The 27,436-nt window shown below is 38.7% G+C and overlaps 1 protein-coding gene across 3 annotated transcripts in view; it reads left to right on the plus strand.

Annotated features, from left to right (window-relative positions):
* The window catches only part of ITGA2 (integrin subunit alpha 2), a 112,729-nt gene that overhangs the window by 44,715 nt on the left and 40,578 nt on the right, over positions 1-27,436 (plus strand). For all 3 annotated transcript variants that reach the window (XM_033179544.1, XM_033179546.1, XM_033179547.1), the window contains 6 exons: positions 15,374-15,483; positions 16,390-16,481; positions 20,044-20,158; positions 20,323-20,450; positions 23,127-23,275; positions 27,285-27,435. In XM_033179544.1, coding sequence (XP_033035435.1) covers positions 15,374-15,483; positions 16,390-16,481; positions 20,044-20,158; positions 20,323-20,450; positions 23,127-23,275; positions 27,285-27,435 — 745 coding nt within the window. The remainder of the gene's footprint in view (positions 1-15,373; positions 15,484-16,389; positions 16,482-20,043; positions 20,159-20,322; positions 20,451-23,126; positions 23,276-27,284; position 27,436) is intronic.

The following is a 27,436-nucleotide window of genomic DNA, read 5'->3' on the forward strand; positions in this document are numbered from 1 at the left end:
CCCTCCCTATCAAACTGGAATGTTATGAGCACCTTGTGTGAGAATAAAAGTGAAGCACTTCAGGGCCCGGCTCGGTGGCTCATGCCTGCAATCCCAACACTTTGGGAGGCTAAGGCGGGTGGATCACTTGAGGTCAGGAGTTTGAGATCAGCCTGGCCAACATGGTGAAACCCTGTCTCTACCAAAACTATAAAAAATTAGCCGGGCGTGGTGGCAGGCACCTGCAATCCCAGCTCCTTGGGAGGCTGAGGTAGAGGTTGCAGTGAGCTGAGATCACATCATTGCAGTCTAGCCTGGGCAACAGAGGGAGACTCCGTCTCAAAAACAAAACTGGGTCCTCCCTACCTCTTCCTATCCCTTCAACCAATTCTCATCTGTCATGGATTAGCTTCCATGCATATTGATTAGCTTCTGTCCATTTCTTCTTCTTCTTGGCCAAGAATGCTATTCCAATCCTCTTTCCAAAATAATCATGTCTTTGTCTTTTATGATATAGCCTTTTAAATATTAGCCAATTATCATCCTTTATATCTCTTTCAAAGATAAAAGTCTCTTGCCTTAGGTTGTTCTGGCAGTACCATTTAACATGCCAGCTTCATTTATTCAGAGTTTGCTTTTATCTTATTTGACTTAATTAAATTTATTTATTTATTTATCTGAGACAGAGTCTCAGTCTGTCACCCAGGCTGGAATGCAGTGGCTCAATTTTGGCTCACTGCAACCTCTGCCTCCCAGGTTCAAGTGATTCTCATGTCTTGGCCTCCTGAATAGCTGGAATCACAGGCCACCATACTCGGCTAATTTTTTTTTTTTTTTTTGAGATGGAGTCTCACACTGTCACCCAGGCTGGAATGCAGTAGGGCGATCTTGGCTCACTGCAAGCTCCTCCTCCTGGGTTCATGCCATTCTCCTCCCTCAGCCTCCTGAGACTACAGGGACTACAAGCGGCCGCCACCATGCCTGGCTAATTTTTTGTGATTTTAGTAGACACGGCGTTTCACCGTGTTGGCCAGGCTGGTCTCAAACTCCTGGCCTCAAGTGATCCCATCTCAGCCTCCCAAAGTGCTGGGATTACAGGCGTGAGCCACTGAGCCTGGCTTTACTTTTATTTTAAATTTATAACATATACATTCCTTTTCTTCTTCCATTCAATTTTATTTTTTACTCATAACTTAATCCAGTGTTTGATTCTGTAAAGACATTAGAAATCCAACTGTAATATATTCTTACACTTCTATTTTAACTTTAAATACTTATTGTTAAAATTTTTATAAACAGTTATTATGCTATTGCTGTACAATTAAGCCATCCTCAACACTATTAATACAGGTATCCAAAGTGACATGTCTCATATCAACAATGACAACCCCCCATCGAGAGGCAGAGGTTGCAGTGAGCCGAGATCACATCACTGCACTCCAGCCGGGGTGACAGAGTTAGACTCCATCTCAAAAACAAACAAACAAACAAACAAACAAAATTATAGTAGGAAGGACACTTTGAATATCCCCTGATTTGCTTCTTTATTCCTTCACTCTGGATACAAGTTTGTGTGTGCACCTACAAACACATGAATACATACATACCTATTGTTTGTGACTCACACGTGGGACAGATATGTTGCTCCAGAATGTCTGGGGTGCTTTAATGATCTGTAAAAATCCTCCGTGCCTCACCAACAAGTCTTATAATTTTAAGCTTTCCTTTGTGATAATGTGTGAATATCTGTTTCTGGAATAAAGTTCATTTACAAAGGTGATTAGAACTTACAGACACACCTTCCTAGTATCTGGTTGTCAAAGACATTTACATCCATCTATCTCCATCTAAAGAAGGATCTGGGGAATGCTAAGTGGCATAAGTGGAAACTATTTATTAACTTGCTATGCCCCATATGATGGGAAAGCAAACAGTGCTTCTCTAGGAGAGTTCCAAGGGAACTTAATATGGTAAAAAGAACCAGTGATTTTGAACAGAAGGGCAGGAGTGCAGATATATAGGCAATGCTTTTGCTTAGACCCTTAAAGTCTATTTCTTTAAATGAAAACATAAATAGTTATACACTTGACTCACAGAGTGTTTAAAGGATCAAAGGAGATAATGCACATAAAAAATGCTTTATGAGCTATAAAGCAGTTTACAAATGTTGCTATTCTAGTTTTTATCATCGATGAAACAACCATCTGCCAAAGCACCTAGTTGCCCATGGGCTTTGATTTGCAAAATGTGGTAGTCTTAAAATTATCCCCCTCTTTCCCTCCAATAGCCAAGAACAGGAGTTTGTATTATCACAGGGCTTTACAGTTAATATTTTAGCTTTTGATTTTAACTTCAAGAAAACTACTTGTTGGATGACAAGAAGTAACATAATCAGTTTATATTGATTGTATTTCTTCTAGTGCCGAAGCTAATTTCTGGAGTTTTTATGAGACAGAACAGTTAGCTTAAAATGTTTTAGCAGTAGTGAAGTTGGTGGACTCTTTATCATGAACTGAAAGACGTTGAAGGTCTAGCCATCCCGCTAATTGAGGAAACAACGTGGAAGCCTAGAAGTCTGAGGCAAAATAATGAGACCTAAATACTAAAATTGCCTTTCAATATATGCCAAAGAATTTAATTATTAAATTTATAATAGCAGTATTTCCAAAGAAGACCTAAAAAATGAAATGACTGTCTTTACCTGTCTTCCTTCTTCCCAGAGACGAGCAGCCTTCATGGGTGAATTCTTTCCATCACAAACTCATTTTACATTTACCAGCAGAAAGCAGGTATCATTTAGAGCTCACCAAGCACCTTGTGAAGTCCATGGCCTGGAACTAAACAATATAAGAAACAATATTTATATACTATAGACTTTGAAAATTTTTACATCCATGTAGATATCATGTAGCTATGATAAGTTTCTAATCCAAAGTAAAATATCCCCTTGGATGACTTATAGAACTCTCAAACTTAAAATATCTCACAGTGAACTCTTGAGCTTCCCCTATCACAAAATCTTGCTCTGCTGACAGCATCCCCTTTAATCTAATGGTAGTGACTAGTTTCTTTCAGTTTCTCAGCCAAACATCTTTAGGCTGTCTTTCACTGTTATTCATTCATTCATTCACTGAAAGACCAACTCCTCAAGAAGTCCTGTGGCCCCTACCATCATACTGTGTCTAAAACAAGACCATCTCTTACCACTTTCCCTTCTGTCAGCCCTGTATGAGCACTCCATCATCTGTTGCCTGAATGATTGCAGTTGCCTTCTAAGTACTTTACCCGACTCAACTGTGCTTCAATACTATCATTCCCAACAGTGTGGCCTTCAAAATTCTTCTAAAATATGTCAGATCACATCATGCTGTACTCAAAACCCTCCAATGGCATTCTAATTTCCCTCAGTTGGAAAGCTGAGGCCTTCTATTAATCATTACATACAAGTCACTACATAATCTATCATTACCAATAGGACTACCACCTCTTTCCGCTACCCTCTCACTCATTCTCTTCCAGCCACAGGGTTTTTGCATGTGCTGTTCCTGCAGCCTGGACTATTCTGCCACTAGAGTCTTAAGGTTTACTCTTTAATCTCCTTCAAGTTTTTACTTAAAATTACCTTCTCAGCGAGGCCATCCCTGACCATTCCAATAAAGATTATACTGCTCTCCACCCCACATTCCTAAGTCCAGCCTGCTTATTTTACTCCCAAAGCACTGATCACTACCACTATATGTTTTACTTACTTACTACATTTATTGTCTATTTTTTCCCACTAGAACATAAGCTCCTCAGGCTAGAAACTGTTTTACTAATTTATTCACTAGTATATCCTCAGTACCTAGAATGAGGTCTGGTACATAATAGGCCTGGCCACCATGTATAGACTCACAGATTGTATATTGCACAAGGCCTGGACACACCATTTGAGGAATGGTATCCACTGGAGTTGTGTATCATTTCAGTCCCTAAGAGCGCAATAAACATTTGTTATAAAATTGAATAAAACAAAATGTTTTGCCCTACTATCTTAAGTACACCTCTGTCAGTAATCTCTGGTAAAAATCTCGAGTATTGAAGAAAACACTTGGAGAATTTACAGACTCACAGACCAAAGGAAGATATTTATAACAGCACGTAGATTGTGAGTTTAAAACTGTCCTACCTACACCACCATAAATACTGCTTGCTAACTAAACAAAGTATTTTGAATTCCACTGGAGGTAGGCGAATTGGCTGTGTTTTGAAAGTCTACATAATCACTACTTTCCCACAAGATAATTGAACAGTAAGTGTTATTTAAAGTAGTCTTGGAATAATTCCCAGTTTCACTGGAAGAAAAGAAAAGTTTATATCTTGGGATTTTGTTTTGTTTTGAGAATCAGCACACATGCCTGTTCATGCAACTCTTTTGTCTGGTTGGGATTAAATTAAATCCATTACTTCAAAAAGGTTTTGCCATACTTTAGCAGGTATACTTACCAACATATCTTATTTCCCACCTTGGTAACAGTCTCTCGTGATGTGTCTCTTCCTGCATGTAAGATTTCGTAGAGAAATATAACAGCCTCCCTCATCTTCCTGTCTGATTAAGTTAAGAATGTCACAATTTCCTTGGAATAGCCATTGGTGATGTCGTAGCCTCTTCTTATGAGGGTGAGTTGTCAGGAACTAGGATTTCACTGAGGCCTTAGGGTATGAATGAGGAGGAGAGTCTGCTGGAAATGTTTCTAGTAAAGAAGGTAAACAAAGGTTAGTGACTTCTCTGTAGTCACCAACATGACCTGTAGCCTACTTACTAATGTGGTTCACAATATTTAAGAAATGAGTCATACATGATGAAGAAACCCTTGTTCTTCAAGAGTTACCAAAATGGCTTATTTTTCCACTATTTTCTATTGCCTTGTGTTAAGAGTTTAAGATAGCATAATACTGTCAGAGATGTATTTGCATGTATCTTTCGGAGAATTTCAAGTGCTTTCACATCCTTCTTGTTAAGTGGCACGCAACTGCACAGATGCTTACTTTTCTTTTCTTTCTGATTAACTTAGAAGAGCTGCAGTTTTCACAGAGGTGGTCTTGATGTTATAACCCCTCCTGAGCTGCAAGGTTATCAAATCCTGAATTCTTAGATAAGGTGGTAGGAGGTGACAGGGAGAGTGTCCAGGGAGTGCTTAGTTGATAGAAAAAAAGCAAATAGTCTGCTCAGGGAGAAAACGGCTAGTAGTTGCAGCTTTGCCACCGGAGGCTCTGATGAACAAAACAGTTAAATTTTAGATCAGACACACTCCTCTTTTGTTTCTCAGCAAGCCTCTCTTGGACTGTGGTGAGGATGGTTGGAAATGTGCATAGTAGAATCACCTGAATTTGGCATTTGCATTTGGTATTGTCTGAACATACCCTGTTCCTACCTGCCATTGAGTTTGTAGTTGGTGTTGTCTGAACATACCTTGTTCCAACCTGCCATTGAGAACAGTGTGGCCTAGGCCCCACAGTATGGATGTGCCCTCACAGGACAGCTGTGCTTGGTGTCCAGTCTACAGCCCCTTCATATATCACACAGCCACACACCCCTTCACATAAGTGTGATCTGACTCCCTGTGTCTGGTTTCTAATCCATGCTAGTTCTAGAACCCACCTCATCTGCTAAGATCATTTTCCCAATCTGGGCCCTCTGCCAGGCCTTCCTGCAGCTAAGAGGAAGGACATTAGCCTAAAGGTTAAGAACCTGGGCTTCCGCACTTGGTTTTCAGTAGCCATGGGAATATGAACAAGTCACTCATCAATCTGTGTCTCAGTGTCTCAGTGATTCCATCTGTAAAATGGAAATAGAGTAAAATGGAGATGAGACCATCCCCAGTGACTGGGCGCAGTGGCTCACGCCTGTAATACCAGTGCTTTGGGAGGCTGAGGAGGGTGGATCACTTGAAGTCAGGAGTTCCAGATCAGCCTGGCCAACATGATGAAATGCAATCTCTATTAAAAAAGTGCAAAAGATAGCTGGGCGTAGTGGTACATGTCTGTAATACCAGCTATTCAGGAGGTTGAGGCAGGAGAATCACTTGAACCCAGGAAGTGGAGGTTGCAGTGGGCCAAGATCGCGCCACTGCACTCCAGCCTAAGTGACACAGGAAGACGCCATCTCAAAAAAGAAAAAGATAATCTCAGGCTTCTTCTGCAGATGAAATTAGATAATCACATAGTACCAGATGTTGAAAATTTTACTATAATTGATAGGAATTAATTAATGAATACCAAGGGGCAGAGCCACAGTTCCTATGATAGTTTCTTGCTATAAGGTGCTATTTTGTTCTCTACATTTACTCTATAGTAAGCTTTTGTTTGAGAAAAAAAAAAATGCCAGTTTGATGCATAGTAGATATGCAGAGGCTGAGTCAGGAACTGATGATGCAATAACACAATGGTAACAGAATGTATGATGCTTTTCTCTCAACTTGGTTGATTTTTTTTTTTTTTTTTACTTTTACTTGAACCAAACAAGCAAAAATACATGCTCCCCAGAAGAACAAGGAAGGATTTTCTTTGAAAGGCTAAGGTGGGAGGATCACCTGAGGTTAGGAGTTCAAGACCAGCCTGGCAAACATGGCAAAACCCCCTACTAAAAATACAAAAATTAGCCAGGTTTGGTGGTGTGGGCCTGTAGTCTTAGCTACTTGGGAGGCCGAGGCAAGAGAATCGCTTGAACCTGAGAGGCGGAGCTTGCAGTGAACCAAGATGGTGCCACTGCACTCCAGCCTAGGCAACAGAGAGAGACTCCCATCTCAAAAAAATAAAAAATAAAAAATAAAAAAGTTAGGGTTTTCTGCTTAACTTTTCCTTAAGCAGGAAACTCTTTTTAAAATAATAGCATAGGGGCGGAGCAAGATGGCCGAATAGGAACACCTCCAGTCTCCAACTCCCAGCGCCAGCGACACAGAAGACCGGTGATTTCTGCATTTTCAACTGAGGTACTGGGGTCATCTCACTAGGTAGTGCCGGACAATCAGTGCTAATCAGCTGCTGCAGCCCGACCAGTGAGAGCTGAAGCAGGGCGAGGCATCGCCTCACCTGGGAAGCGCAAGGGGGAAGGGAATCCCTTTTCCTAGCCAGGGGAACTGAGACACACAACACCTGGAAAATCGGGTAACTCCCACCCCAATACTGCGCTTTAAGCAAATGGGCACACCAGAAGAATATATCCCATACCTGGCCGGGAGGGTCCCACGCCCACGGAGCCTCCCTCATTGCTAACACAGCAGTCTGCGATCTAACCGAAACGGCAGCAGCGAGGCTAGGGGAGGGGCGCCCACCATTGCTGAGGCTTAAGTAGGTAAACAAAGCCGCTGGGAAGCTCGAACTGGGTGGAGCTCACAGCAGCTCAAGGAAACCTGCCTGTCTCTGTAGACTCCACCTCTGGGGACAGGGCACAGATAAAAAACAACAACAAAAAAGCAGCAGAACCTCTGCAGACGCAAACGACTCTGTCTGACAGCTTTGAAGAAAGCAGTGGATCTCCCAACATGGAGGTTGAGATCTGAGAAGGGACAGACTGCCTGCTCAAGTGGGTCCCTGACCCCTGAGTAGCCTAACTGGGAGACATCCCCCACCAGGGGCAGTCTGACACCCCACACCTCACAGGGTGGAATACACCCCTGAGAGGAAGCTTCCAAAGTAAGAATCAGACAGGTACACTCGCTGTTCAGTAATATTCTATCTTCCACAACCTCTGCTGCTGATACCCAGGCAAACAGGGTCTGGAGTGGACCTCAAGCAATCTCCAACAGACCTACAGCTGAGAGTCCTGACTGTCAGAAGGAAAACTATCAAACAGGAAGGACACCTATACCAAAACCCCATCAGTACATCACCATCATCAAAGACCAGAGACAGATAAAACCACAAAGATGGGGAAAAAGCAGGGCAGAAAAGCCGGAAATTCAAAAAATAAGAGCGCATCTCCCCCTGCAAAGGAGCGCAGCCCATCGCCAGCAACGGATCAAAGCTGGTCAGAGAATGACTTTGACGAGATGAGAGAAGAAGGCTTCAGTCCATCAAACTTCTCAGAGCTAAAGGAGGAATTACATACCCAGCGCAAAGAAACTAAAAATCTTGAAAAAAGAGTGGAAGAATTGACAGCTAGACTAATTACTGCAGAGAAGGTTATAAACAAAATGACAGAGATGAAAACCATGACACGAGAAATACGTGACAAATGCACAAGCTTAAGTAACTGACTCGATCAACTGGAGGAAAGAGTATCAGCGATTGAGGATCAAATGAATGAAATGAAGCGAGAAGAGAAACCAAAAGAAAAAAGAAGAAAAAGAAATGAACAAAGCCTGCAAGAAGTATGGGATTATGTAAAAAGACCAAATCTACGTCTGATTGGGGTGCCTGAAAGTGAGGGGGAAAATGGAACCAAGTTGGAAAACACTCTTCAGGATATCATCCAGGAGAACTTCCCCAACCCAGTAGGGCAGGCCAACATTCAAATTAAGGAAATACAGAGAACACCACAAAGATACTCCTCCAGAAGAGCAACTCCAAGACACATAATTGCCAGATTCACCAAAGTTGAAATGAAGCAAAAAATCTTAAGGGCAGCCAGGAGAGAAAGGTCGGGTTACCCACAAAGGGAAGCCCATCAGACTAACAGCAGATCTCTCGGCAGAAACTCTACAAGCCAGAAGAGAGTGGGGGCCAATATTCAATGTTCTTAAAGAAAAGAATTTTCAACCCAGAATTTCATATCCAGCCAAACTAAGTTTCATAAGTGAAGGAGAAATAAAATCCTTTAAAGATAAGCAAATGCTGAGAGATTTTGTCACCACCAGGCCTGCCTTACAAGAGACCCTGAAGGAAGCACTAAACATGGAAAGGAACAACCAGTACCAGCCATTGCAAAAACATGCCAAAATGTAAAGACCATCGAGGCTAGGAAGAAACTACATCAACTAACGAGCAAAATAACCAGTCAATATTATAAGGGCAGGATCAAGTTCACACGTAACAATATTAACCTTAAATGTAAATGAACTAAATGCTCCAATTAAAAGACACAGACTGGCAAACTGGATAAAGAGTCAAGACCCATCAGTCTGCTGTATTCAGGAGACCCATCTCACATGCAGAGACATACATAGGCTCAAAATAAAGGGATGGAGGAAGATCTACCAAGTAAATGGAGAACAAAAAAAAGCAGGGGTTGCAATCCTAGTCTCTGATAAAACAGACTTTAAACCATCAAAGATCAAAAGAGACAAAGAAGGCCATTACATAATGGTAAAGGGATCAATTCAACAGGAAGAGCTAACTCTCCTAAATATCTATGCACCCAATACAGGAGCACCCAGATTCATAAAGCAAGTTCTTAGAGACTTACAAAGAGACTTAGACTCCCATACAATAATAATGGGAGACTTCAACACTCCACTGTCAACATTAGACAGATCAACGAGACAGAAAGTTAACAAGGATATCCAGGAATTGAACTCATCTCTGCACCAAGCGGACCTAATAGACATCTATAGAACTCTCCACCCTAAATCAACAGAATATACATTCTTCTCAGCACCACATCGCACTTATTCCAAAATTGACCACATAATTGGAAGTAAAGCACTCTTCAGCAAATGTAAAAGAATAGAAATTATAACAAACTGTCTCTCAGACCACAGTGTAATCAAACTAGAACGCAGGACTAAGAAACTCAATCAAAACCGCCCAACTACATGGAAACTGAACAACCTGCTCCTGAATGACTACTGGGTACATAACGAAATGAAAGCAGAAATAAAGATGTTCTTTGAAATCAATGAGAACAAAGATACAACATACCAGAATCTCTGGGACACATTTAAAGCAGTGTGTAGAGGGAAGTTTATAGCACTAAATGCCCACAAGAGAAAGCAGGAAAGATCTAAAATTGACACTCTAACATCACAATGAAAAGAACTAGAGAGGCAAGAGCAAACACATTCAAAAGCTAGCAGAAGCAAGAAATAACTAAGATCAGAGCAGAACTGAAGGAGATAGAGACACAAAAAACCCTCCAAAAAATCAATGAATCCAGGAGGTGTTTTTTTGAAAAGATCAACAAAATGACAGACCGCTAGCAAGACTAATAAAGAAGAAAAGAGAGAGGAATCAAATAGACGCAATAAAAAATGATAAAGGGGATATCACCACCGACCCCACAGAAATACAAACTACCATCAGAGAATACTATAAATACCTCTACACAAATCAACTAGAAAATCTAGAAGAAATGGATAATTTCCTGGACACTTACACTCTCCCAAGACTAAACCAGGAAGAAGTTGAATCCCTGAATAGACCAACAGCAGGCTCTGAAATTGAGGCAATAATTAATAGCCTACCCACCAAAAAAAGTCCAGGACCAGATGGATTCACAGCTGAATTCTACCAGAGGTACAAGGAGGAGCTGGTACCATTCCTTCTGAAACTATTCCAATCAATAGAAAAAGAGGGAATCCTCCCTAACTCTTTTTATGAGGCCACCATCATCCTGATACCAAAGCCTGGCACAACAAAAAAAGAGAATTTTAGACCAATATCCCTGATGAACATCGATGCAAAAATCCTCAATAAAATATTGGCAAACCGGATTCAGCAGCACATCAAAAAGCTTATCCACCATGATCAAGTGGGCTTCATCCCTGGGATGCAAGGCTGGTTCAACATTCACAAATCAATAAACGTAATCCAGCATATAAACAGAACCAAAGACAAGAACCACATATTATCTCAATAGATGCAGAAAAGGCTTTTGACAAAATTCAACAGCCCTTCATGCTAAAAACGCTCAATAAATTCGGTATTGATGGAACGTACCTCAAAATAATAAGAGCTATTTATGACAAACCCACAGCTAATATCATACTGAATGGGCAAAAACTGGAAAAATTCCCTTTGAAAACTGGCACAAGACAGGGATGCCCTCTCTCACCACTCCTATTCAACATAGTGTTGGAAGTTCTGGCTAGGGCAATCAGGCAAGAGAAAGAAATCAAGGGTATTCAGTTAGGAAAAGAAGAAGTCAAATTGTCCCTGTTTGCAGATGACATGATTGTATGTTTAGAAAACCCCATCGTCTCAGCCCAAAATCTCCTTAAGCTGATAAGCAACTTCAGCAAATCTCAGGATACAAAATTAATGTGCAAAAATCACAAGCATTCTTATACACCAGTAACAGACAAGCAGAGAGCCAAATCAGGAATGAACTTCCATTCACAATTGCTTCAAAGAGAATCAAATACCTAGGAATCCAACTTACAAGGGATGTCAAGGACCTCTTCAAGGAGAACTACAAACCACTGCTCAGTGAAATCAAAGAGGACACAAACAAATGGAAGAACATACCATGCTCATGGATAGGAAGAATCAATATCGTGAAAATGGCCATACTGCCCAAGGAGATTTATAGATTCAATGCCATCCCCATCAAGCTACCAATGACTTTCTTCACAGAATTGGAAAAAACTGCTTTAAAGTTCATATGGAACCAAAAAAGAGCCCGCATTGCCAAGACAATCCTAAGTCAAAAGGACAAAGCTGGAGGCGTCACGCTACCTGACTTCAAACTAGACTACGAGGCTACAGTAACCCAAACAGCATGGTACTGGTACCAAAACAGAGATATAGAGCAATGGAACAGAAGAGAGTCCTCAGAAATAATAACACACATCTACAGCCATCTGATCTTTGACAAACCTGAGAGGAACAAGAAATGGGGAAAGGATTCCCTATTTAATAAATGGTGCTGGGAAAATTGGCTAGCCATAAGTAGAAAGCTGACACTGGATCCTTTCCTTACTCCTTATATGAAGATTAATTCAAGATGGATTAGAGACTTAAATGTTAGACCTAATACCATGAAAACCCTAGAAGAAAATCTAGGTAGTACCATTCAGGACATAGGCATGGGCAAGGACTTCATGTCTAAAACACCAAAAGCAACGGCAACAAAAGCCAAAATTGACAAATGAGATCTAATTAAACTAAAGAGCTTCTGCACAGCAAAAGAAACTACCATCAGAGTGAACAGGCAACCTACAGAATGGGAGAAAATTTTTGCAATCTACTCATCTGACAAAGGGCTAATATCCAGAATCTACAAAGAACTCAAACAAATATACAAGAAAAAAACAAACAACCCCATCAAAAAGTGGGGAAAGGATATGAACAGACATTTCTCAAAAGAAGACATTCATACAGCCAACAGACACATGAAAAAATGCTCATCATCACTGGCCATCAGAGAAATGCAAATCAAAACCACAATGAGATACCATCTCACACCAGTTAGAATGGCAATCATTAAAAAGTCAGGAAACAACAGGTGTTGGAGAGGATGTGGAGAAATAGGAACACTTTTACACTGTTGGTGGGATTGTAAACTAGTTCAACCATTATGGAAAACAGTATGGCGATTCCTCAAGGATCTAGAACTAGATGTACCATATGACCCAGCCATCCCACTACTGGCTATATACCCAAAGGATTATAAATTACTCTACTACAAAGACACATGCACACGTATGTTTATTGCGGCACTATGCACAATAGCAAAGACTTGGAATCAACCCAAATGTCCGTCTGTGACAGACTGGATTAAGAAAATGTGGCACATATACACCATGGAATACTATGCAGCCATAAAAAAGGATGAGTTTGCCTCCTTTGAAGGGACATGGATGCAGCTGGAAACCATCATTCTTAGCAAAGTATCACAAGAACAGAAAACCAAACACCACATGTTCTCACTCATAGGTGGGAGTTGAACAATGAGATCACCTGGACTTGGGAAGGGGAACATCACACACTGGGGCCTATCATGGGGAGGGGGGAGGGGGGAGGGATTGCATTGGGAGTTATACATGATATAAATAATGAATTGATGGGTGCTGACGAGTTGATGGGTGCAGCACACCAACATGGCACAAATATACATATGTAACAAACCTGCATGTTATGCACATGTACCCTAGAACTTAAAGTATAATAAAAAAAAGAGATTACATATTTTTTCAAGCAAAAAATAAAATAAAATAAAATAAAATAATAGCATAGAATCATCCATTCATTTGCTTGTTCATTTGTTGTTGTTGTTTTTTTTTTAACTCATTTGTTCAACGAGTGGTTATTCATTGCTACAGGCACAGATTTCCTAGCCCTCATGTACCTTACCTCTCTAGTGGGGGATTTAGTCAGTGGGAAGGCAGCTATGGGGCAGTATGACTTTTTATTTTTTAAATGGGATGCGGAAAGGTCAGAGGCTATGAAGGTACTTAGGGTTACCTAGAGTTAAAAGAGCCGGAGGACTTCCCAGAAGAAATGGTGTCAAACAGGAGATCTAACTAATGAGTAAACATTGCCAGGCAGAAAACAGCACGTATGAAGGCTTAGAAGCAACAGAGACTCTGATTTCAAGGAGGAGCTAAATTCGATATGACTGAAATGTGGTTTTAGGAAGACGCATAGAAAAAGACAGGATTAGAGAAGAAAGTTAGAGTCAGATTCTTTCCTTTTTATACTTTATGTCCAGCATGCAAAATCAGCGTTAATGCTGTGTAGTACTACTACGAAATGAAGACCTGTGCAGATGGAGAAAATCAAGGCTCTGGAAGACAATTTTCTCAGTACAGGCTCTCTAAGATTCCTAATTTCTTCTGTGCTATCATGAATTTGAAAGACATCAGATATGTTCAAACACGCATTCCAATTCTGCACTGGTTCCCTCCCTTCATTAAAGTGACTATTGGTACTTACTAACATCCAACATTCAAATTTCTATCTTTTTCAAAAGCCTTAACCTATCTACCTGGTATTATTGTAAACCTAACTACGGTAATATTTTAAAAGGTAAATTATGCTAAATTGTTAACTCACAAGAAGAAAAAAATCTTTCAACTCTAACATTAAGGCTAACTGAATTAAAGTATCTTAGAATGCTCTATATTAGTTTGAGAATAATTTTATAAGATGTACGAGGCGAGAACTTATTACTGAACTATTAACTTTCAAAATAATCTGTATTTTCCTTTTTCCCTGATTGTTCATGCTATTCTGTCTGCTAACACTTCAGGTTAAAACCTTCATCCTTTGGCGTCCATTTTTGTAACCTTGGACCATTTTAATGTTTCTTCTACTGGTAAACTAGATCATATATTCCAGGTCATTTGAATTTTTATTTTACTTGTCACATATATCTAGTTTTACTAGATTTAGAAGACAGCAGTCTGCTTTAATCCTTTTGTATCTACTGTACCTCAACATGGGGCATATGTTGTTTAATGATAATTATAAAATATATATACAGAAGGTTCAAGAAAGAATTTTAGTTTCTTTGATATTTTAATCCTTCCCAATATTGACATAAAAAAATGGAAGCAAATATGCTTCCATGTTAATTGAATGCTGCTGCAGTTTCTAAAGATCAAACTGATACCTGGGCTCTTTCTGTGTAATCTTCTGTGGTTCCAAGTGTCAGGTTAGTTCTTCTTCAGGAAAACCCATAGTCTCTAGGTGAAGTTCTGAAGGAAGTGAAACTAACCAAAGGAAGGATGTAAACACCAATCTCATCCTGTATTCTAGATATATGCACCTTGTTACACATAAAGATAGCTCCTAACATATTTGTTCTATATTTTTGCTAAGTATCCCCTTATAAAGACAGTTAGCATAAAGCCACTTAGATAAGATATCTGCTCTCTAAATGAGTCAACATATGAAAATGCTCAGGGCATAGAAAACACTGAACAAAGGCTAGTTGTTGTTCTTTATTTTAATTTTGTTTCATTCTTTAGAGCTGTGCTGAACAATATGTAGCCATGAGTCACATGTGAGTACTGAGCAGTTGAGATGTTACTTTTCCATATTGAGATGTGCTCTTAAGTATAAAGTCTACACTGAAGTTCAAAGACTTAGGAAAAAGAAATGTCAAATATCTCATTACTAATTTTGATATTGCATGCTAGTTTTGATTGCATGATAGTTTGGATATATTGAGTTAAATAAAATATATTTTTAAAATTAATTTCACCTGTTGCTTTTTATGTTCTTAATGTGGCTGGCTACTAGAAAATTTGAAATTATATGTGTGGCTCATATTCTTGGCTTGCATTATATTTCTATTGGATGACATTGCTTTAAAGAGACCTTCTAGGGTGTGTGGCAAAGCAGCAGTATTACAGACATTGATCAAGGCTCTTGATCAGCTAAGCAGAAATGAAGCAGGTCAAATCATAGCTGAACAAATATAAACTATTCACATTGAAATTTAAATGTGTTTTTCACTGTTTGTGATCAAGTTTATCTTTAAGAAACTACACTTAACACTTTGTGTCTAATAAAAAAAGTCTCTTTCTAGGTTACTGGTTGGTTCACCCTGGAGTGGCTTTCCTGAGAACCGAATGGGAGATGTGTATAAGTGTCCTGTTGACCTATCCACTGCCACATGTGAAAAACTAAATTTGCAGAGTAAGTTTAAATTTACTTGCAAAGCAAGTGATTTGTCTTAGACTCAATGGAAAAATAACATCAAAACAATCATTGTTCTGTCTTAAAGAAATATAGGCAGCTTTTTTTGCCCTTATGTCTTTAGAAATATGGGGCACAATTGTATCCAAATTTCCAAAAGAGTTTGGAGACTTAACTTAATGAGATGTGTGGAAAATGTGCTGCCTCCTGGACCGTTTGCCTCCAGACCATGGACTGGTTTCCATCAACATTTACAATAATTTTGATGATTACTTACAGAAGTCCGAAACCATCCATATTTCTTTCTCTCCTCTTTGCAAAATAAACCATTAAGCTTGGAAACATAACTCAAGAATGGATACAGTGGTTGATGCCCTAGGTCAGTGGAAGACAGGAGGTGGAGAGATTTATTTAGTATATTATATGGCTAGTCTAATTTCCTTTCAACATTCACCCACTATTGCTTTGAGCCAGATTCTATCATAGGGCATTCTTTGATAACACTTCAAGGATATTCTTACTGACCCAGAAAAAAAAAGGCATTAGATAGAGCTACTATGACTTTCAAAAGAGAGGAAAAAATGGTGTCCTCAAATGTGTTTTGTATGGCCAGAATAATGTAAAAAATAATAATAATAATTAAACATCTATAAGTCATATCCTCTTTAGAGCCCACTCCTTATTGCCTTATGCTCTGCAGCCTCACACATTAATGTGAGTTACCAGATCACTGAAGGCGTTGCATTTCTCCACACTTCATTATATAACTCAGGTACCTATATTGACACTAAATTCAATGCTACATGAAAACATGGGTGCGCCTGGTTTTTTTTTTTTTTTTTTTTAATATCTTTAAGTAAATGAGAAATATTTAATCACTTTAAAAAATTGTTTTCCCTTTGAAAGCTTCAACAAGCATTCCAAATGTTACTGAGATGAAAACCAACATGAGCCTCGGCTTGACCCTCACAAGGAACATGGGAACTGGAGGGTTTCTCGTGAGTGTTTACTTTACAAATCATTATTCCTCTCAAGAAAGTATGTAGATCCCCGTCACTATCCCTCCCAATCTGGGGGTTTAGATGCTTAGAACTAGCTTATTGATAAATTATGCTATTTATTTGGCTATCCAGTGTTGAATATTCAAAATAATGTTGATGTGTAGACTTTTTAGGATATTCAGCGAAACCACTGCTACTGAATGTTTTGAAGAAAAGGGAACAAAAAGAATCCTGATTCTTTCCCCTTGAAAAGTGTGCTGAGTATTTGTTGATAACAGCAGAATCCCAAATCTCATTTCTACTTCCTGTAGGATCAGTCAAGATAGGTACTGCTAATTTAAAAAGTAGGTTTCAAAGCTAAAAAGTATTTTTGGTTTTTAAACATTTCCTGTAATTGTTGAGTAATCTGGTGTTATTTGAGGCACGGAACAGTCTCTCATATCATATCAGTGTTCACGTTCATTTAGTTATGAAAAGAGTAAAAAGACATCACTAATCAGTGAAATAGAATGCCTTATTTAACAAGTGCTTTTGGAACAATTAATTGATTAATATTTACGTATCCAAATACACTGTCAAGTGAATTGAAAGTTAATATAAAAAAATAGAGAAAAATGGAAATTTTCTGAAGGATGGAAAAATTTCTGAGTTTAAAGCTAATAAAAAAAAACATAGCAAATTGTTGAAAGGATTTGACTATATAATAAAAGGGAAAAGCATCACACACCAATAAAAAAAAAGCTTAAGGCCGGGCGCGGTGGCTCAAGCCTGTAATCCCAGCACTTTGGGAGGCCGAGACGGGCGGATCACGAGGTCAGGAGATCGAGACCATCCTGGCTAACATGGTGAAACCCCGTCTCTACTAAAAATACAAAAAACTAGCCGGGCGAGGTGGCGGGCGCCTGTAGTCCCAGCTACTCGGGAGGCTGAGGCAGGAGAATGGCGTGAACCCGGGAGGCGGAGCTTGCAGTGAGCCGAGATTGCGCCACTGCACTCCAGTCTGGGCGACAGAGCGAGACTCTGCCTCAAAAAAAAAAAAAAAAAAAAAAAAAAGCTTAAAAACAAATAAAAACACAATCTTATTTGAAATGTCCATTGACTCACATAGGTATGCATATGTATGTATAACCCTGTTAAAATTGTCTTAAAGAGGTCGGGTATGGTGGCTCATGGCTGTAATCCCAGCAATGTGGGAGGCTGAGGCGTGGATCACCTGTGGTCAAGATTTCAAGACCAGCCTGGCCAACATGGTGAAACCCTGTCTCTCCTAAAAATGCAAAAGTCAGCCAGGAGTGGTGGCACACACCTGTAATGCCAGCTACTCGGGAGGCTGAGGCAGGAGAATCACTGGAACCCAGGAGGCAAAGGTTGTAGTGAGCCAAGATCGTGCCACTCAAAAAAAAGAAAAAGAAAAAAAAGTCTTAGAGAGTGTAATTCAACTTTATATCAGTTTTATCTCAACCATTGGCATGCTTCCTTAAAAATCCTATGTTTTATAACTGTATTATTCTAAAAATGTAATCAATTTTGAACAATGTCATTCTATTTTTACTAATGGATATTATTATTCTGATGACTGTGCTGCCAGTAAGTGAATTAGATATTGCTTGTGATATGTGTTAAGATCAGTGCATAAATGAATATTGCAAGGGATCTTTATGGTTTATGATATTCCAAAGTCTTTACAATAAGGTTTCTTTAATCTTTTTGTTTGTTTGATTTTAAGGTTGCAAAAATGTAAAGAAAGAACATACTGATACTTAGAGATTACAGAATGTGCCTCAAAATTTTTAATCTATAACTCCAGATAAAGTAAAAAATAAAAGTTAAAAAACCAGAGAATTTGAGAGATTAATTAACATTCCAGGTAGTAAGCAGAGAGGCAGAAAGAGAGAGAGGGAGAGAAAGAAAAAAAAGAAAAAACCCAAAGTTTCCTTTACATACTTAAAAGGTCAAAATCATAAGATACTCTTAAGAATTATGTGGAAAAGACTGACAATCATCACATTTTTTTGAACTTTCTTAAGTTCTGGGCTTAAAGTAGGAATGTAGTTCTGGCACTTACAATTGGCATATTTTAATTTCAACTTCTTAATGCTGTTTTCCATTGCTTTTAAAACAAAAAAAATTTTTGAATATTTCTTGAGTTCTTTTTCAAAGTGATTTAAAAAAGCTTAGGAATGGGGATATAGAAACCAATGATTGGTATCTGTTATTTGGTAAACAAACCAAAGACATTAATAATGACTTTCTTCTAATTAATTGGCAAAATAAATCAGTTTTATAGGGAGAAAACTATGCCTTGTTCATTGCACATGAAATATGGCCAAAGCTGCTTCCCCTTTGACAGTTAAACTGGGTCAAATAAGTTTCCTTTTATTTTTCCAATTACTTCTTGCAAGCCCATACTCTTCTGTTCAGTTTAAATAACTGATTCACGACTTTACATAATGCTACATTCTGTAGGCATTTTTTAGGATCTTAATTAGATTCTCTTTTGCACTTGTCTCCTTTTTCATCTCTCAATTTTAAAGTTATTTAATCTAATGTTTCCTGTGTTATTTAATCGTGATTTAATCAGGAGTTCTTGGCATTCAAGGACTCCTGAAAAGGAGAGAATTGGGATTGCATTAATGGAGATATTAAGGATTGGAGCAAGTATAATGTGAGCAAGAAGACAAGTACCATTCAGAATTAGTGACTGCAGTTAATTAGGAAGTGGGCAAGGTTAGAAACTGGTAGTCAGTGAACCTCATTTGTGTTTGCTTAGCATATGGAGTAATTTCGAACTGAATTTTCACACAAAATTTGCCCTCTCAACTCTCCTTTATAAATTAGGGAATCTGGCAACACAGCCTATTTCACACCAGTGGGCAGGCAGAAAACACAGTGGTCTGTACATAGGCATGGGTTCTTCATTCACCATGATGTCTATACCTGACCCCAAGCCCTCTTCAAGGGTTACTGCCATTAGGTTTATGGTTTCTTCTGAGCACTATGAATGGAAGGAACTGAAGAAAACTAATGTTCAACAAGAACAATGATAATGATGCTAGCTAACAATATTATATGGCATTTGCTATTTACCTGGCATTGTTCTAAGTGTTTTATATCTATAGACCCATTTAATCTTTACAGCAATATTTAAAGATAGAATGTGTGGTTATCCTCATTTTACAGATGAAGCACCTGAGGCCCAGGTAACTGAGAGACAAAAAGTAAACTTGCATGCATTCTCCTCCTTGGTGTTCTCTGGAAGGAAAGCACCTGTTTTATCTAGCTTGTTGGGAGACCTCACAGACTCCTCCCTTCGCTGACACCTGCTCCCAACAGTCCCAGCACTCCTCCTCTCACAAGGCTTGCCACTGGGCACAGAGCATCTGCTGCCTTCTCCATCACTTCTGCTTGCCCCAAATACATTACTGACTCATTTGGTTTTGAGTTGACAATTATTAGTATCTTGGAAAAGAGTAGAGATGATTTCTGAGCTCCATAATGGAGAGGTAGAAGTTAGCATTATTCATACGTTTCCATTGATTGTTTTCTCATTTCTTTGAAGACATGTGGTCCTCTGTGGGCACAGCAGTGTGGGAATCAGTATTACACAACAGGTGTGTGTTCTGACATCAGTCCTGATTTTCAGCTCTCAGCCAGCTTCTCACCTGCAGCTCAGCGTAAGTTATTAATGTGCAGATGGTCTGAGCAATGCCTTACAGTTAAAAGAGGGGGAAAAGGTTATCAACTAGTGGCACCCAAACCCTCCTTAAGTCTCATTTTTATATGGCTGTGAAATGTGACTTACGTTTGGAAATCTGCTTCTTTCTCTTTTCCTGTGTAGCCTGCCCTTCCCTCATAGATGTTGTGGTTGTATGTGATGAATCAAATAGTATTTATCCTTGGGATGCAGTGAAGAATTTTTTGGAAAAATTTGTACAAGGCCTGGATATAGGCCCCACAAAGACACAGGTATGGACAGCAGAAATGCATAAACTAACTTATGACTTTCTTTCTGATAAAAAATTGTTAGATATAAAGTCTTAATTTTTATATTTGCCGAATCCCCATTTTAAATGCATTTAATGGTAATTTTTGAAGTTAATTGAAACTTGTACTACATTGGGGTTGTTCTACCTGTGGCTTTTCCCAATACTGGTCTTTTGACCTTAGAGTTCTATTTCTGACACAAGCATTAAAGATTAAAGGTATAGGATATAACTTTTTTTTTTTTTTAAGACTGAGTCTTGTTCTTGTCATCCAGGCTGAAGTGCAATGGCACAATTTAGGCTCACTGCAACCTCCACCTCCTGGATTCAAACAATTCTTTTGCCTCAGCCTCCTGAGTAGCTGGTATTACAGGCTCCTGCCACCACACCCAGCTAATTTTTGTATTTTTAGTGGAGACAGAATTTCACCATGTTGGCCAGGATGGTCTGGAACTCCTGACCTCAGGTAATCCACCCGCCTCCGCCTCCCAAAGTGCTGGGATTACAAGCATGAGAAGCATGAGCCACCACACCCGGCCGGGATATAACATTTTAATCTTCCTTTAGTTTCCTGTCTTTCCCCTCTAACCCATGCATTACATTTTAAAATTCAGTATGTATTTTTATGTCCATTTGGACTAATAATTAATTTATTTTGTTTATTCCTTGCTGATAAAACAAGTATTGAATTCCGAAATTTGTATAAATAAGTCACTAAGCATAGTTCTACCATTTATGATAATGTTTTATAGTTATTTATCATATTCCAGTTTAGCTTGTCCTTTTGCCTACAGAAAAGGTCTTTTCAATAATTTTATATAGCTCTTTATATTTTAAGAAGTCTTTAATTTGCTTTTATGTCTTCTTGAAGTAGGCAACCAAAGCTCAATAGTATTATTTTAAAGTTCAATTTCTGGTTTTAGTGTTTTTTTTTTTTTTTTTTTTTTTTTTCCCCTTTCTGATTGACTCTGCCATTTCCTGAGCCATTCTGGTTGTAGCAGTATACTGAACCAGTGTCAGCCTGGACCAGTTCACCGTTACCAGTGTATGTTCGTGGATTACATCTGATACTCCAATGTCCAACATCTAATACAAATTGTTGATGTATTTTTCCCTAAATGCTTTCCAGCTATCTTTATTGAAATTTGCTTCTCTGCTTTCCTGTTCACTATCATGTTGTTATATGTTTTCCCCCATTGAAACTGCTTTTCAGTACCAAGAATATCTCAATACCCACAGAAGCCTTGGAAATTTCCCTGTGGGCATTTTCCAGGACATTCTGCTAAATAAAACTACATATAGCACTGGTTTCCAGAAAGCACTACTCTTATAGCCCCTTATAAGTTTTCATATGTATCTTCTTATTTCCTCTGTTTCTAAATGAGTTACCCTCATAATGTGACTAATTTTATTTAATAGCCTCCTATATAGAAGTCACAGTCTTGCTCTTTTGTGTCTTCCTACCACAGTGCATCTGATTCCTCTCTAGAAGTGGTTTAACTCAGTCTCTTTTCTTACAGCCTAAATTTGACCTTCCTATAAATCCTAATCTACCACATTTCTTTACATCTTTCTTCTTCTTTTTCACACAGAAGTCCTGGGGCTCTGTCATGGGATTACTATCATCTTCCTCTCATATTAGACTCTGAAATTCTCAGTTATTTTTTATTCTTTCCTCCCTCTCAAGTCTTACATCCCTAGAGAAAGGGGTCCAGGAATATTATATTTCTGACTATCTTCCCAGTGCCTAGCTTACTGTCCCCTTGGCAAAACGCAGCAGATGGAACTCAGAAATCCAGTCCTTGCTCCTTCCACCTCCTTATATACTGACCTGTATTTCAGAGAGCCTCTTACACTGATCCCTCATTGCCACTCCTGTTGTGGAAAGCCCATCTCCTAGGCTTAGAGGATGATCTCAATGTTTACAAACAAAGACATTAACAGAAGGGTGTGACCTTGTTGATCTCTAGGATTAGGGAATGCTCCCAAACATCTTGTTCAGAAATTCTTTCTTTCAGTGCTTTCAAATAAGATGCTTTCCAGTGGCATTTTCTCTAGAAGCCAGAAACTCCCTGCCCCACGTGCACATATAGCATCTTCTTCCCAGAGTTGCTGAAGTCCATAATAGAGGAAATCCAGCACAATAAAGAGACCTCAATTGACTACACTGATTAGGAGCACATTGGTTTTTGTTGTATTCAATTCTAATTATTTATTACATAGTTACTGTCCTTCAATGACATGTTACTCTTCATCTGTGATTGCTTATGGTTGTTTGTGAGCTTCTGTCCACTGGTAATTAGAATGTTTATTTAAATCAAGTTTAATCTTCCTGTTAAAAACAATGTTCTAATAGTCATCCATATTAAAATATTATAGGGTAGTATTAAAAACTACAAATATTACCCTTGGGAATCAAATTATACACTGTAGGACATCATCTTTCTTGGCAATAGTACTGCTGTTGTACACTGATGGCCTCTAACGAGAAGAAATTATTCCATTGAAAGAAAAGTAACTATCAAGAAAAAAGTTGGAAGTGATGCCTTTAAGCTATTGGCCCATGTCTAAATGTACTTTTGATTTTCATTTTATTGGTTAAGTAGAAATTATTTATAATGTAATGACAGCCCATTAATAAATGTCTCCTCTTTTGAAGGTGGGGTTAATTCAGTATGCCAATAATCCAAGAGTTGTGTTTAACTTGAACACATATAAAACCAAAGAAGAAATGATTGTAGCAACATCCCAGACATCCCAATATGGTGGGGACCTCACAAACACATTTGGAGCAATTCAATATGCAAGGTAAGTTTTGGGGCTAATAGGCCAATGTTTTCATAATGTAAAACATTATATTTATGTGATAAATAAGAAAAAGTAAGGAAAAGACAAAGAAAAATAATATACCTGGTACCTAACTTAAATCAGAACTAATAAAGAAAAAAACATAAGAGCATTCTATGTCTTGAATACTTTGAGAAGGCAATTGGGAAAGTTAAAAGTTTGATTTTAGGATATTTATAAGATATTACCTGATTTTTATATGAATTTATATGAAATAAATGAAATGAGAAGACCTTAGATTAAAACAGTAGGAAATGGGGCAATCTGTCATAATTTGTTAAGATTCATCAGAGATCCAGACAAATTGAGCTCATGGGCCACTTGGTGCAAATTAACAAAGGCCACAGAATCTAAACATATGAGTTTAAGTTTATTACACTTATTACAATCAGTGGGAAATATGAAATTATAACTATACAGCACTCTCTTGGTTCTTATCTCAATTTCTCTATTTTCTCAGATCCACTGACCTTTGTCTTCACTCTATGCTTTAATATGTTTTTATTATACTTTAAGTTCTAGGGTACATGTGCAGAATGTACAGGTTCATTACATAGGTATACACATGTCATGGTGATTTGCTGCACCTATCAACCCGTCATCTACATTAGGTATTTCTCCTAATGCTATTCCTCTCATAGTCTCCCACCCTTCAACAGGCCCCGGAGTATGATGTTCCCCTCCCTGTGTTCTCATTGTTCAATACGTTCTCATTGTTCAGCTCCCACTTATGAGTGAGAACATGCAGTGTTTGGTTTTCTGTTCTTGTGTTTGTTTGCTGAGGTTTCCAGCTTCATCCATGTCCCTGCAAACTAGATACCATCACAAAAATGCTAAACACACTCCAGTTGTTAAACAAATTAATTAGAACAACAAGCTTGCCTTCCCTTAAACCTATTCTCACTCTTTGTCTTGTACATTCCTTCTTTTCACCACCATAATTCTTTTTGAAAAAAGCAGCTCTATTCCCTCCCTCCATTTCCTTGAAACCTACAGTTCTGCCACTAAATAAGCATGACCCTCTTCATCCCCCAACCCCGTGGTCCCACCTCAAACCTCATCCTTTCTGGCTCCTCTGAACATATGATAATGATGAACATACTCTGCTATTCCTAACCAAGTTGCCATGACACCACACACTTCTCGAACTCCTGCCAAATTCTTCTGCCTCTTCACTAGCTCCTTTTCCTATTTTTCGTCACTAAACAGAGCCCTCTCTTCTTTACTGCCCTTCTCCTGTAGGAATTCTGTCCACTGTCATGGCATCAGCAGCAGCACTGTGTCGATTATCTCATTGCTATGTTGTCAGCCCTACACTTTCTCCCAAAACTTACAATGGCATCTAGCTGATGCTGAATATTTTTATTTGGAGTGTTCGCTCACTTATCAAATTCAATCCCTCCCACATTGGCCTTATTCTTTTCCCCGCCACTCCTCATGAACTTGCCATTTTGATTTGTACCACTGTCTCTTGCCCAGTCATTCGAACTAAAACTTTGGTTTCCTTTATTCTTTCCACTCTTGCTTACATCACACATCTGGTCAGTGGCCACATCCTGTCATTTCTATTTCTGCATTTCCTATTTTATCTGTCTTCTTCTTCTGTGTGTGTATTTCAGTTGCAGCTTCCATCAACTGGTGACAATCCTAAATGTCTCAAAAGCGGATTCCCCACAAGAGAAGATATGATTGGTTTAGTTCATCATTACTGTCTCTATTCAGGGACAATAAAGGTTTTTTGGGTCAAGCCATCTCATAAGCTACTGGACAGTCAGCAGGTCAGCTGCCATTAGGTGAAGTGCCCTTCCTGATCTAGCAAACTGGACTAGAAGGACAAAGAAGTTGAGATGAAAAATGGCCTTCCTGGAGTTAGAAACTGCAATGGGCCCTGGTTTTCAGCAGGGAAGGTGGGAGTAGTATTTTTCCCTGTCTGGAGCCTGGGGCCCTGGTGAGCTTTGTTCTCCAGGACAATGGCCACTGTCCCTTAAGGAAGGACTTGCCTGGCTTTCATCATCTTTCAAAACTTTGGTTTTCTCTCTTGCACTTTTGTCTATCTCCCTCTTCCCACTGTTAGCTTATTTCCCAAGCTAACAGGATTTAGTCTACCCAGTGCTAGGAGAATCACCCAACTTTTTACTCATCCCTCCTAGAATGTAATTGCCTCTATATTTCTTCTCTCTCTCTCGTCTCTTCTTTAAAACATTGAAGATAATCTGAAATTATTTCAGTAAATATTGCCATGTTTTCATTCACCTCATTTCATTCAATGCCTACAGTTGCAGTTTATTGTTTTAAGCACTGCTGGTAATTAAAACTAAATGAGACACAGTTTATGTCCTCAAAAACCTTAGAATCATACGTGAAATTTACAGTGTGTCATAAAGAGTATGTGACACTCAAAAAGGATCTGATGTGAATAGTGTAATTCAAATTTGGCCGAAAAATACAGAAGTTTTCTACATTTCTATAGTCTACATTATAGAATACAAAAAAGATTTTAGGAAATAAAATGATATGCTCAGTTTTAAAGACAATGTATTTGATATTATCTCTTAAAATTTGAAATGTGTGTATCCTGTGCCCCAGTAATTTTACTGCTAAGATTTTATCCGATTTGAAAAAGTATGCCAAGATATATACACAGGGATATTTATCACAGCCTTACTTATAAAACTCAAAATGGCCTAAACACCCAATAATGGGGAACCAGTTAAATAAACCAGTCTTCCTTCATATTGTCCTCTAAATAAATATTATGCAGCCATTTAAAAAAAATAATGGGCCGGGCGCGGTGGCTCAAGCCTGTAATCCCAGCACTTTGGGAGGCCGAGATGGGCGGATCACGAGGTCAGGAGATCGAGACCATCCTGGCTAACACGGTGAAACCCCGTCTCTACTAAAAAACACAAAAAAAGCTAGCCGGATGACGTGGCGGCGCCTGTAGTCCCAGCTACCCGGGAGGCTGAGGCAGGAGAATGGCGTGAACCCGGGAGGCGGAGCTTGCAGTGAGCTGAGATCCGTCCACAGCACTCCAGCCTGGGTGACAGAGCGAGACTCTGTCTCAAAAAAAAAAATTTAAAAAAATAAAATAAAATAATGAGACCTTCATATATGTGCTGATATGGAAAGGTCTCCATCAGAGTGAAAAACAACTGTTTAGAATATGCCCTCATTTGATGCAAAGGCATAAGAATGATACAGTGGACTCTGGGGACTCAGGGGGAAATGGTGGGAAGGGGGGTGAGGGATAAAAGACTACAAATTGGGTTCAGTGTATTCTGCTCAGGTGATGGGTGCAAATCTCATAAAGCACCACTAAAGTACTGATTTATGTGTAACCAAATACCACCTGTTCCCAAAAAACCTATGGAAATAAAACAATTTTTAAAAAAGAATGATCCTTCATTTGAGTAAAAGTTTAAGGGGTAGACTATGCTTGTACCTATATTACATCTAAATAAAACATTTTCTAGAAGGAAATGCAAGAAACTGATAATAGTGCTTACCTATGGAGAGGGGTTTAGTGTCACATTGGTTTATACCTTTCCAAATACTCTGATTTTTTTTTTTATTATGGATATCTATTACTTTAAAAAAATAAGTATTGAAAAAGTAAACACAAGCCTAATGCATACAATTTATAACAGAAATATCTTTGCTCTATTGATTGGTACTGATTAATTCAACTTTCTTAGAAGAAAATAATTCTAAGGAATACTGGGATAAATACATGCACACATATACACACATATGCCCTGACATACAAGACACTTTTTAATGTCAAGAAAGACTTACATTTGTATATATTTCTCTCCAAGCTACAAATGGAACATTAAATATGTTGCCAGAGTTAATATGGAGTTACAATATATTCTGTTTAAAGAATTAGTTTCATGTTTCTATTTTAAACCAGAGGTTCTCATATTAACTTCGTATTTTGATAACAAGTCTTTAACTTTATCTGCCACAGAAAATATGCTTATTCAGCAGCTTCTGGTGGACGACGAAGTGCTACCAAAGTAATGGTAGTTGTAACTGATGGTGAATCACATGATGGTTCAATGTTGAAAGCTGTGATTGATCAATGCAACCATGACAATATACTGAGGTTTGGCATAGCAG

This window comes from Trachypithecus francoisi, unplaced genomic scaffold (genome assembly GCF_009764315.1).
Source record: "Trachypithecus francoisi isolate TF-2019V2 unplaced genomic scaffold, Tfra_2.0 Lachesis_group2, whole genome shotgun sequence".
Lineage (NCBI taxonomy): Eukaryota > Metazoa > Chordata > Mammalia > Primates > Cercopithecidae > Trachypithecus > Trachypithecus francoisi.